General features: G+C 39.5%; 1 protein-coding gene across 1 annotated transcript in view; it reads right to left on the bottom strand.

Annotated features, from left to right (window-relative positions):
• Nucleotides 1–13,293, bottom strand: part of DPY19L1 (dpy-19 like C-mannosyltransferase 1) — a 122,498-nt gene that overhangs the window by 34,293 nt on the left and 74,912 nt on the right. Inside the window, exons 9-11 of the mRNA XM_036738268.1 lie at nucleotides 6,753–6,852; nucleotides 2,465–2,542; nucleotides 1,363–1,449 (exon numbers count right to left, since the gene is read on the bottom strand). Of these exons, the coding sequence (XP_036594163.1) occupies nucleotides 1,363–1,449; nucleotides 2,465–2,542; nucleotides 6,753–6,852 (265 nt within the window). The remainder of the gene's footprint in view (nucleotides 1–1,362; nucleotides 1,450–2,464; nucleotides 2,543–6,752; nucleotides 6,853–13,293) is intronic.

Genomic DNA, 13,293 nt, shown 5'->3' with positions numbered 1-13,293 from the left:
GTGATAGTTGTCAGTGTAATGGGGTGGGGTGGCCCAACGAAGGAAAACATAGGGTCCTCTTATTAGATTGTCTTAGGATATTAGGATGAAGAGAGAATGCTTTGACCTCAACTTTAGCCGGTTGTTTTGTTTTTTTTAATCTCTGGAGGAAATCTGAGGATTCAATATGTTCTTTTAGAAACTTCAGGCAGTGCTCTGAGAACGCATATTTGTACAAAAAGAGAGTCTAAAAGTTGAATATCTTCAGTGCAAAGTGTTAGAGGGAACACAGCACAGGAGAGAGAGGGCAAGTTTTGAGAATAGAAAAGCCTAAGCTGGAGCCCTATGTCTGACATATAGCTGCTATGTCACCATGGAGAAGTGACCTCTCAGGGTCTCAAGCATCTCTTGAAGATGCTATGTTACACTGATTCAATCATTCTACAGAGCAATTTGAAGCTAGGCTGAAAGGGCTACAAAACCATGTATACTCTTTGATTCAATAATACCACTATTAGGTCTACACCCCAAAGGGATTTTTTAAAAAGGGAAAAGGACCTATTTGTACAAAAATATTTATAGTAATTCTTTTGGTAGTGGCTAAGAATTGGAAATAAGGAGATATCCATCAGCCAGGAAATGGCTGAACAAGCTGTGATGAAATATTATTGTGTTGTAAAAAAAGCAAGCAGGATGACTTCAAAAAACCTGCAAAGACTTACATGAACTGATACGAAGTGAAGTGAACAGAACCAGGAGAATGGTGTACACAGTAACAGCAATACAGTATGATGAAGAGTTGTGAATGACTTAGCTATTCTCAGCAATTCAATGATCCAAGACAATTCTGAAGGACTCATGAAGAAAAATGCTATCTGCCTTCAGAGAAAGAACTGCTGTTGTCTGAATACAAACTGGAGAATACTATTCTTCATTTTCTTTCTTTATTTACTTAAGTTTTCTTGTACAAAATGACTAACATGGAAACGTTTTACATGATTGTACACGTATAACCCATATCAGATTACTTACCGTCTCAGGGAGTTGGGAGGGAAGGAAAGGAAGGATAAAATTTGGAACTCAAAACTTAAAAAAAATGTGAAAAATTGTTTTTACATGTAATTAGGGAAAAATAAAATATTATTTAAAAGTAAAAAAAAAGACCTTAAGCTACAATTAAGATGCCCATGTATCAAATCATCAAACACTGATGAAGTGACAAGCCTGGGCATAACAAAAATAACACAAGGTAAACTCTTGGCCAAGGAATCCCTTGCTTTGTTAGTAAGAATGAATGATCATATGGCGTTAAGTTAGTGATGAAACTCAGTAATTGCACTTCTGGGCGAGACAAAAACCATCATGCGCCTAAGCAACACTTACCCAGATAATCACCAAAGAGGAGGCATAATAAGAAGTCAGTAACATTGAGTTTCCAAACATCAAAACAAAACAAAGTGCAAGAGAGATCTGGAAAAGTGGAAGGAAGCAGAGTTAATATACATAAAACAGAAGCAATAATCTCAAAATAATTTTTCATTAACTAAATTTATGAGTCATATCAGATAAATCTGCAAGGACAGCAATATTTTGGGTCAGAAATAATAGTTAAAATCTAAGATCAGATACCATGTGTGTATGTATCTATACATAGATATGTAAACCCTATTTTTAATTCAACTTTATGCTAATTTTAAATTATAGAATAGTTTAGTCTAATGAATTTCCCCAATAACCAAAATACCCAGGACATAAACAAGGAAAGTAAGTAATGGATGAGCACCTTCCAGGGAACTCCACGAAATAAGTGCAGAAGATGAAAAAAAGAGAGAAAACTAATGGACTCGATCACAGATGCTTATATTCTTTTTGCCTGTGTTTGAGAATCTATTGCATTCGAGGAATATCATTCAGCACCTGGCCTCATTTCTGATTTTAGCTTATATTTGGTATGAATTTAACCTTCGCTGAGAGTCCATGGAAAAGCTAAAGGAGAGCTGATTAAGAGAACAACAACATATTTAACAGAGCCCTTAGATCTTCCAGAAAAAATTCCCCAGTCACGTGGGAAGTGAGCAAGATGGAGATTGTGAAAACAAGAGAAGGTGAGCAGAGACACATGTCGGAGAGAAGACTCAACCCCATTTGACTTCATGTTTTTTAAAAATGTATAGGCAATAGTTTTCCATTTCCCTCCTCTCCTTAATTAACACTACATCTACTGAGATTGTATAAAGCAATGAATAAATCAGAGTTATGTAATGTACCCAATGTAGTAAGTTCCTTTGGTTGGTCTCTTTAAAAGAGCAGCCACCTAATACAACACTGCTTTGAAATAAAAACTGTGCATGTTATACAATAATTCTGTAAAGAATAATTTCACGCATGGCTTGCTGAAATATGTAAAAAGACAATTAAGCCTGAATCTTACAAGTTTGCATTAGCACTAGAATCATTTCATTTTTCAAAAGAAAGTATACCTTACCATGTGGATGTAAATGATCTTCTTTAACTTATATAAATCAATGTAACCGACGACATATACAGCAAATAATGATGCTATCTGAAATTAAAAAGAAATATATTTCAATGGTTAAAAGCAAAATTGTGGACATAATTTTTAAAGTATATTTCTTCCACAAAGGAGGTTACCACTGATTTAAAACAGAAAATGTAACATGCTGAAATATTTCTAAGCATGTTAGCATTTATAAAACTATTTTGTATTTAAAGGTTTAAAAAACTGAAAAAAGGAAAGGAAATGAAAACTGTCATGTTTAATAACCCCACCTTATGTAGTTATTGTTAAATGTTTCAAAAGCAAAGCAAATTGAAGGGAAATTTAGCTTTACAATGTTGGAAGATACTTCTATTTACTACAAAGCTCTGTGGCACAAGCCATGTTAAATACGTTACCTCCCCTCACACTCACAATGACCTAGCAAGGTGTCTCTGACAGGCAGAGAGAAGGGGGAAGGCGTATTTTCCTATGAAAGCCCTCCTTTAAGGCTCAGTGAGGCCCCCTCCTCCTAGATGGCTTCCCTGAGCTCAGCTATCTCAGGCCTTCCACCGAATGCCTTTCCCAGCTCCGTCCTTCACTCTCACCACACTCTACCTTGCAGATCTTCCTGTGTATATGCTTCGTCCCACTTAGTAAACTCCTCTAGGGCGGGGCCACGTCATTTTTATCTTTGTAATCCCAGTACTAAGCCAGCAAGATTATCGATTAACAAAAATCTATTAAGTCTTTACTACGTACCAAGGAGTACACTAAGTGCAGGAGACACAAAGCAAACAAACCCCCCCCCAAAAAACAAAATAAGCCCCACCCCCCACATCCATCCATCCATCCATCCATCCATCCATCTATCTAATGTGTGTGCGTGAATGTATATAAATGTATACATGTAGCCCTACCCTCAAGGAACTCATTCTCTAAAGATGAAACCAGGCATGAACACACTAGACACACACAGAGTAGCTGGAAGTTTTCATATTAGAGGGAAGGCACCAACAGCTAGAAGACCTGGGAAAAGCCTCCCACATGGGAATGAAGCTGAGTCTTGAAGGAAAGCAGGGAAACAACAAGGGGGAGGTGGGGAAGGAGAGCATTACAGAAACTGGTGAGGCCCCAGAGATAGGAGATGGAGGAACGGCACGTGGGCCAATGCCCCGAGATGAAGCAGAATGAAAAGGCAGGAAGGGGCCAGGTTCCTTTAAGGGGCTTGGCTGACATCTGTCCAATGACATCACGGAGTGAGGGACAGAAGTGAAGTCCTCAGTCTCATGCCCTCTTCCAGAGTCACAGAAGGAAGACCAGAGGCAGGACGAAAGTCAGCACCCATCGAAGGACTTGACAGGTGACATAGTCGTACCCAGGCTTTAGGAAAACCCCTCTCACAGATGAATGGAAGTTAGTTTGGAGAGGGGACAAACGGAAAGTGGAGAGACCAATGAAAAGACATCTCCTTCCCCATCACTGCCCTCACATGGAACTTGCTGAATTCTCCACCATGCCAGGTCCATCTTTTCAGTTTTCTTCTGTTTGTTGTCTTCCCTCATTAGAGTGTAAGCTCCCTGAAGGGGAAAGGACTTTCTTCCTTTTTGTATTTGGATTCCCAGCCCTTAACACAGCAGGCACTTAATAAGTATTTATCAATAACTGACTACTGAAAAGTCTATTGCAACAGACCGAGAAGGGTGGTGGCTGTGAGTGAAAAGAAGGGGCCATATATTATAAGACAGAAATTACAAGATCTAGGAACTGAATGGATATGCAGGATGAGTGAGAGTGGAGGCTCAAGCATGATATAGCATGGATGTGAGTTTTGGGGCCCTTGAGAATGCTGGTGACCCCAAGAGTAATAAGACTGTTTGGAGGAGGGGAGAGTCTGAGGGAAAAGATAATGCATTTGGTTTGAGGTAAGCTGAATTTGAGATGCCCGTGAGACATCTAGTTCAAGATGTCCAAAAAGGTAGTTGGCAGTCTGCAATTGGAACGCAGGAGAGATGGTGGGTAAATATAAAGGTCTGGCAATCACTTACACAGAGATGATAATTAAATCCAGGGTGCCTGATGAGATTGGCAAGTGAGACAGAGCAGGATTTCTTAACCTGGAGTCCACAGACCCCAATGAGTCTAGGAATTTGGAATTAGGGAAAAAAAAACATTTAATCCTTATTTTCACTAGTCTTTGGTTTCCTTGGTAATCCTATGTATTTTGTGCATTTAAAAGTCTTATTCTGAGAAGAAGTCCATGGCCCCAGTCAGATTGCCAAAGGAGTCCATTAGACAAAAAGCATTAAGCAGCCCCAGTAAAAATGGAAAAGAGAAGAGGACAGAGGACAGTGCCTAGGGGGAATTGGGTAGGACATGAAGAACCAGCAAAGACAGGCAAAAGGAGAACCAGGAGAGAGCAATGTCACACAAACCTCAAAGAGGAGAGGATCAACAGTGTCCAACACTGCAGAAAGGTCAAGAAGGATGAGGCCTTAGAAGTGGCAATGACATTTGGCAATGAAGATATCACTGGTAACTCTGGAGCGAGAAGTTTCAGTTGAGTAATGAGGTTTGAGGCCAAAATACAGAGTTAAGAAGTAAGGGGACAGAAGGAGAGGCAAGGAGTCTGGACAGATTTCTGGAGGAATTCAGTGAAGAAGGGAAGGAGAGCTGTAACACAGGAGCCCACAGAGGTGGTCAGATCCAATGAGGATGTTTTTAAAGGAAAAAGGGGGCATGGGCATGTTTGGAGGAGGGAGAGACTGAAGATAAGAGAACAAGGATCATAACAAAGGTATCTGTTGATAAAGATGGGATGGAATCGAGGATGCATATAGAGGGGTTATCTGTGGTGAGGAGAAGGGTCACCCAAGGCTGGAGTGAAAGAGACAGTGGGAGAAGACGTGACACGAGCTGAGGAAGAGGGAAGACAGACACACAATAGATGGTCTCGTCTTTGCACGGAGGCATGAGGCAAGGTCCTGAGCAGAGATGACTGGAGGAAGGAGGAGGGTGAGAGGCTGAGGGAGAAGCTACTGTGGAAAGTGGGACAGCAGATTCACCACACAGAGGGAGAATGATGGCCTTGGTGTGGCAAGAACCCTGGTGAGATTAAATGACAGACTGGTGGAGGATCTAATCAGCAAACTGTCTAGTATATCAGGTGGTAAATTAAAGAAGTGATCCCCATTTGACATGAGAAGAAGCTGAAGTTCCAAAAGGGTCAACAGCCTGGTCAGGGGAACAGTGATAAGAAGTGTTTGAATCCGGCCCCAGGGCCACTGACTTCAAACCACATATTCTCTGCCCAATATAAACCACGCTGCCTAAGCGAGGGAGCCCACTGGCCTCTGGGGGAAGCATTAGCTAGGCGAGAGCACTTATAAATAGGTAGTATTTATCCCCAAAACATTTCCTAGATCCATACCACATACTGATATTTTGTTAAATGAACTGGCCTCTACAAAATCGCATCAATAAAATCCATGGTAAAATGAAAGCAATTAGTCAGCCCTGAAAAAAGCTAATGGATTAAAAAAAAGATTAGGTGAGACATTGAAATGCAGTGAAATGGTAAGTCTATGAATGCTGGATCTGGACCAAATGTGGCAGGCCCCCAGTTGAACAGAACATGTGGATGGCTGTGCGGCCATATGGGAAACTGTGTAAAGCTCTCAACAATTCCCAACTGCTTACTCTTAAAAAATGCATGTGATGAAGGCCACTCTTCCAGTCCTGCTCTACAGCAGCCAGTCATGCAACACTATGATCTCAGAGGGGTCAAAGTGAATCTAATCACAACAGGAAGATAGGGGCCAGATCTAGGATGGCTGCAGAATATCCCCAAGGATGATCCCCCAGGATGAGACAATTCTGATCAGAAAAGGAAGTAAGCCAAGTGTAGTAAGAACTAGAAACTATGACTAGACAGAAAGCAAAAATCCCACATTGCTATCCTCAAAACCTTAAAAGGAACCTGCCTGTTAGGCATGTCTTCTATGGAAGACCAAGGGAAGGGCAAGGATGAGAAGCTGGGGAGGGATTGTGAATGATGGAAGATGACCCACACTAGCTCAGACTTAAAACAGGCGGAAGCCTTAGAAAGCATCTTGTCCAAAAAATGATGAATTATTTACCATCAGAGTTTCAAAGTATGGTCTGACATTTTTTAGCATCTAGAATCATAAAAATTTATGTAATTTATAACTAAGATGATAAAACCAACCCTAAACAAATGTAGACAATTTTTGACTGTTTTTTTTAATCTGCATACCTGAGTGAGAAGGACAAACTGAGCAAACTGCCAAGGAAGCATGAAAAAGATATTTGAAATGCAGAGTGCAATCAAGCTTCCTCTATAAACATTCGTAGCCCTAGAAAAGATAAAGTGAATATAAGTTTAATTACAAAATTATAAAACACACTGATCCAGACTATTGCGAAGGAGAATCAACTCCCTCACCCCTCCAAAAACCCAACAAAACAAAAACCAAAAAGCCAAAAACACCTTTATCCAGCCACATTTTAAACTGGATGCATTAATGGGATCTAAGTGTGATTATGAACTTTGCTGTTGTTGGTGTTTGGTCATTTCAGTTGTCTCCAACTCTCTATGACCCCGTTTGAGATCTTCTTGGCAAAGATCCTGGCGTGGTTGGCCATTTCCTTCTCCAGCTCATTTTACAGCTATGGAAACTGAGGCAAAGAGGGTGAAGTGACTTGCCCAGGGTCACACAGCTAGTAAATGTATGAGGCCAGATTTGAACTCAGGTCTTCCTGGCTCCAGGCCCAGCCCTCTATCCACTTTGACACCTTTGTTGTTTGGTCATTTCAGTCGTTTCTGACTCTTTGTGACTCCATCTGGGCTTTTCTTGGCAGAGATACTGGCGTGGTTTGCCACTTTCTTCTCCAGCTCATTTTACAGATGAGGAAACTGAAGTAAACAGGGTTAAATGACTTGCCCAGGGTCACACAGCTAGTAAGTGTCTGAGGCCAGACTTGATCTCAAGGAATGAGAGTCTTTCTGACTCCCGGCCCCAATTATCATTTCCACTAACATAATAAAATAACTTGGACTGTTTTAAGAAGGAGAAATAGAAATGAATTATTTGATATTTTACTGATTTATTATCTCAAATATTCAAATAGATTTGGATACTTCCTCCAGTGTTACAACTTACCCATGACTGCCCATCGTATGGACACCTGTCCCCTGATAAGTTCCCCAAAGGGGATCTGCCCAACATGCTGGAGGACTTCCTTACTTTCTCCTGACATTGAGAAGAGACTAGTGGAACACTCACGCAGTTCACCTCTTATCCCTAATTCTTACAACATAACCAGCCCATCTTCTTATCCTAGTATACATTTTCCTGATTATATCCTTTACTCTTACTTTTTAATATTCCTCATTAACCGTATATTACAACCAGCTCACATTTAACACAGGCCTTTCCATTGTTCCTTGTGAGATTTAATTTTCAGTTCTCCAGGGATTGCTTTGTTCCGTGTCTCCTAACCACATGATAACATGAGTAGAATACCAGTATTTAAAAGATAGCTCTGTATTTCAGGGAGAAGTCTGCATCATTAAAGGAACTTTGCAAGCTCTTAAAAGCAATCTAGCCCATTTTTTCTCTCCAGGCCCTGCTATCAGACCTGTGCGTGTAGAATTGGCCTTGCCATCCACCTGCACATGAATTTTCATATAGGTCTTGTTCTCCCCTAAGGAAAAGTGTGAGCTCCCTGAAAGTAGAGACTCTTTTACTTTTTCCATTTGTATCTCCTGTGTTTAACATAATATTTGACATTTAATAAGCATTTAATAAATTAATTCATTCATTATTTATTAAGAAATCTTGAGTGATTTTGATGTACAGATGTCTATCAATCAATAAATATTTATTAAGCACTTACTATGTGCCAGGCACTATGTCAAGTGCTGAAGAGACAAAGGAAGGCAAAAAAGAGAGCCTCTGCCCTCAATCTAATGCAGGAGACGTTGTATACAAACAAGCTATGTACAGGATAAATTAGAAATAATCAAGAGAGGGATGGCCATAGAATTAAGAGGGACTGGGAAAGGCTTCCTGTAGAAAGTGGGAAAGTAGATATCTTGTTGGAAGAGAGCCCTTAAGGCAACACTTTGCTGTAAATTATCCAAAAAAACTGTCAACCAACAAAAAGAGTGTATAAGACTCAGTTTCCACCCTCAATTGCAACATGGATGAAGAGGCTAGACGTGTACACCTAAACAAAGAAACAATGTGAGGGAGTACATAGTCAAAGCCAAACCCAATGACAGAGACAGGAGTTCCAAGGATCAAGTGACCAGGCACAGGAGGAGACACACGGTACACTCAGGAAACAGATTAGCAGAAAGTGCTCCCCAAGGGTTAGTTACTTCCACTTCCTCGACCTTCTGCATCCCTATGATGGTGAACCCACAATTGCTGAAGATGAAACTCTGGCTGTCTATTCCTCACTCCCTTCTACCTCAATCCTATCCCCACTGCCACCTCACTCCAGATGTACCAGCTGCTGCCACCATGCTCTCTGCTACATCTACACCATAATTAACCAACTTCCTCACCTTATACACGTCCTCTTTTGGTCCTTCCATCTTCTGAAACTCATGGACATGGGCTCCTTCTTGACAACACTGCATCCCTGACTGACGCTGCCAGTACTGGGTACATTTTCTCTCAAACTTCCCAACTCACCTGCAGTAAATGAGCCAGAATACCCTTACTCCCCATCACCATTTCCATAATCTTACTATTGCCATCAACCTCTCTTCCCTGGAGGTTCATGCAATCTGAGTTTATCACCCAATCCTGATTTTGGTGATGATCTAACGACCCCCTAGACGTTCTCCCTCTGTTCTCAATGTTTCCAGTGCCTGGATCAGTCATAATCTCCAACTCATCAAGAGGATATCGACATACATCTTAGTTGAATTCTCTTTGCATCAAGGCAATTCTACTCTAGTTGACTGACACCACTAAACATCCTAGGAGGAACTCACAAATGGAATAAGGGAGCCAGCACTGAGGGATGTTCTGGGAGAAGGTCACAGGCAACAAAGAAAGCTTCTAGGAGAAAACTACAGTTGAGGCATGGTGGCAAAGTCTGGAAAGTTGGAAACACAGACTAGAAGGGAATGAAGGTCGGTCAGCCTTGGCCCCTCCCCAAATTGGAGGCCTTGGGGAGAACTCATCAGAGGTAGAACGGAGCTAGCATGGGTTTAATGATCGTCTTTAAGCACATGATTCACAAATCTACCTATCTATCCAGACCTCATCATTCTCCTGAGATCAAGTTCCATGTCACCAATCACCTGTTTGATATCTCTTCCAAGATGACTACAGGCACATCAAACTCAACACAAACAAAATGAAACTCATTATTTTTCTCTCTAAATCCAACCCTCTTTTCAATTCTCCAACTTTACTCAAGGTCTAGAACAATCCTTCCAATCACCAAGAGGCCCAAAGATACTACTCTCTCCTTCATGGCCCACATCCATTCAATTGCCAGACCTTGCCAATTCAACTTCCACATATTTATATCTACCTTCTTCCCAAAGTCAATACCCTTATTTAGGCCATCATTACCTCCCATCTGAACTATACAATTCAATTAAAAAATAAATAGCTTTAAAAACTGGTCTTCCTGTAGCCAGATTTCCCTTTGTGAACATATCCTGTACACAACTGCCAAAGAGATATTCTTAATCCACAAGCCTGACCATCTCCCTCTGTCCCTCAGGAAGCTTCTTGGACATGGGCTTTTTTTAGCCCATGCTTTTAGGATAAACCTACTGCTTTTAGGATAAAACCACACATTCCTCTCTCTTACTTTTGAAGTCCCTCATAACCTGGCTCTAGCTCACCTTTATGTTTCAGAATGGCCAAGCTGCTGTTCCCCACATACAAATCCTACTCCCCAATTACATGCTATGGCATCCCCCTTGCTTGTAATGCTTTCTCCTTTTCTTTTTTTTAAAATTTATTTATTTTCAGTTTTCAACATTTACTTCCATAAGTTTTAAATGCTCTCCCCCTCTCTTCTCACAGATGGCATGCAATCTGATATGGGCACTACACATACATTCCTATTAAATACATTCTCACATTAGTCATGTTGCATAGAAGAATTACAATGAATGGGAGAGACCATGAGAAAGAAAATAAAACAAAAGAGAAAAGAGTCTGCTTCTTTCTCTGGATGTGGATGACATTTTCCATCATGAGTCCTTTGGAATTGTTTTAGGCCCTTGCATTGCTAAGAAAGGCTAAATCTATCAAAATCAGTCCTCACACAGTGTGGTTGTTACTGTGTATAGTGTTCTCCTGGTTCTGCTCACTTCACTCAGCATCAGTTCATATACGTCTTTCCAGGTTTTTCTGAAGTCTGCCTGCTCATCATTTCTTATAGCACAGTAGTATTCCATTACATTCATATACCACAACTTGTTCAGCCATTCCCCAATTGACGGGAATCCTCTAGATTTCCAGTTCTTGTCCATCACAAAAACAGCTGCTATAAATATTTTTGCACATGTGGGACCATTTCCCATTTTTATGCTCTCTTTGGGATACAGCCCTAGAAGTGGATTGCTGGGCCAAAGGGTATGCACAATTTTATAGCCCTTTGGGCATAGCTCCAAATTGCTCTCCAGAATGGTTGGATCAACTCACAGCTCTACTAACTATGAATTAGTATTCCAATTTTCCCACATCTTCTCCAACATTTATCATTGTCCTATTTTGTCATGTTAGCCAATCTGATAGGTGTGATGCAGTACCTCAGAGTTGTTTTGATTTGCATCCTTCTAATCAATAGCAATTTGGAGCATTTTTTTACATAACTATAGCTAGCTTTAATTTCTTCCTCTGAAAGCTGTCTGTTCGTATCTTTGACCATTTAACAATTGGGGAATGACTTGTATTCTTATAAATCTGACTTAATTCTCTATATGTTTTAGAAATGAGGCCTTTATCAGAGACACTAGTTGTAAAAATTCTTTCCCAGCTTTCTGCTTCCCTCCTGATCTTGGTTGCACTGGCTTTGCTTGTGCAAAAACTTTTCAATTTAATGTAATCAAAATTATCCATTTTGCATTTCATAGTGTTTTCTATCTCTTGTTTGGTCATAAATTTATCCATTCTCCATAAATCTCACAGATAAGCTATTCCTTGCTCCTCTAATTTGTTTATAATATCAGCCTTTAAATACCTAGATCGTGTACCTATTTGGACTTTATTCTGGTATACGGTGTCAGACGTTGGTCTATGCCCAGTTTCTGCATACTTATTTTCCAGTTTTTTGTCAAACAGTGAGTTCTTATCCCAGAAGCTGGGGTCTTTGGGTTTATTAAACAGTAGTTGCTATAATCATTGACAACAGTGTCTTGTGTACCTAACCTATTCCACTCATCTACCCCTCTATTTCTTAGACAGTACCAAGTGGTTTTGAAGACAGCTGCTTTATAATACAATTTAAGATGGTTAGGCCACCTTCCCTAGCATTTCTTTTCATTAATTTCCTTGATATTCTGGACCTTTTGTTCTTCCAGATGAATCTTGATATTATTTTTTCTAGCTTTATAAAATAATTTTTGGTAGTTTGATTGGTATGGCACTGAATAAGTAAATTAATTTAGGTAGCATTGTCATTTTTATTATATTAGCTTGGCCTACCCATGAGCAACTGATGTTTTTCCAATTATTTAGATCTGACTTTATTTGTGTGAAAAGTAATTGTATTCATATAGTCCCTGGGTTTGTTTTGGCAGGTGAACTCCCAAATATGGAATTTCTCTTTCTATCTCTTGCTGTTGGGCTTTGTTGGTAATAAAAAGAAATGCAGATAATTTATGTGGGTTTATTTTATATCCTGCAACTTTGCTAAAGTTATTTGTAATTTCAAGTAGTTTTTTTACTTGATTCTCTAAGAATATCATCATATCATATGCAAAGAATGATAACTTAGGTTTTTTTGCCTGTTCTAATTCCTTCAATTTCTTTTTCTCCTCTTATTGCTAAAGCTAGTATTTCTAGTACCATATTGAATAACAGTGGTGATAATGGACATCCTTGTTTCACTTACAATCTTACTGGAAATGCACATAGCTTATCCCCATTATATATAATGCTTGCTAATGGTTTTAGGTAGATGCTACTTATCATTTTAAGGAAGGCTCCATTTATTCCCATACTGTCCAGTGTTTTCAATAGGAATGGGTGTTATATTTTGTCAAAAGCTTTCTCTGCATCTATTGAGATAATCATATGGTTTCTGTTAGTTTTGTTGTTGATATGATCAATTAGGCTGATAGTTTTCCTAATATTGAACCAGTCCTGCATTCCTGGAATAAATCCTACCTGGTCATAGTGTATTATTCTTGTAATGAGTTGCTGCAATCTTTTTGCTAAAATTTTATTTAAAATTTTTGCATCTATATTCATTAGGGAAATTGGTCTATAATTTTCTTTCTGTTTTGGTTCTTCCTGGCTTAGGTATCGGTACCACATTTGTATCATAAAAAGCATTTGGTAGGACTCCTTCGCCAATTTCCCCAAATAGTCTATATTGGAATTAATTGTTCTATAAATGTCTGATAAAAGTCACTTGTAAATCCATCTGGTTCTGGAGTTTTTTTTCCTAGGGAATTCATTGATGGCTTGTTCAATTTCTTTTTCTGAGATGGGGTTATTTAAGTATTTTATTTCCTCTTCTGTTAATCTGGGCAACTTATATTTTTGTAACTATTCATCCATTTCACTAAGATTGTCAAATTTATGGACATA

Source organism: Trichosurus vulpecula, chromosome 9, assembly GCF_011100635.1.
Source record: "Trichosurus vulpecula isolate mTriVul1 chromosome 9, mTriVul1.pri, whole genome shotgun sequence".
NCBI lineage: Eukaryota > Metazoa > Chordata > Mammalia > Diprotodontia > Phalangeridae > Trichosurus > Trichosurus vulpecula.
Note: the sequence above shows the minus strand (reverse complement) of the source record. Positions and strands in the feature narration are given on the sequence as shown.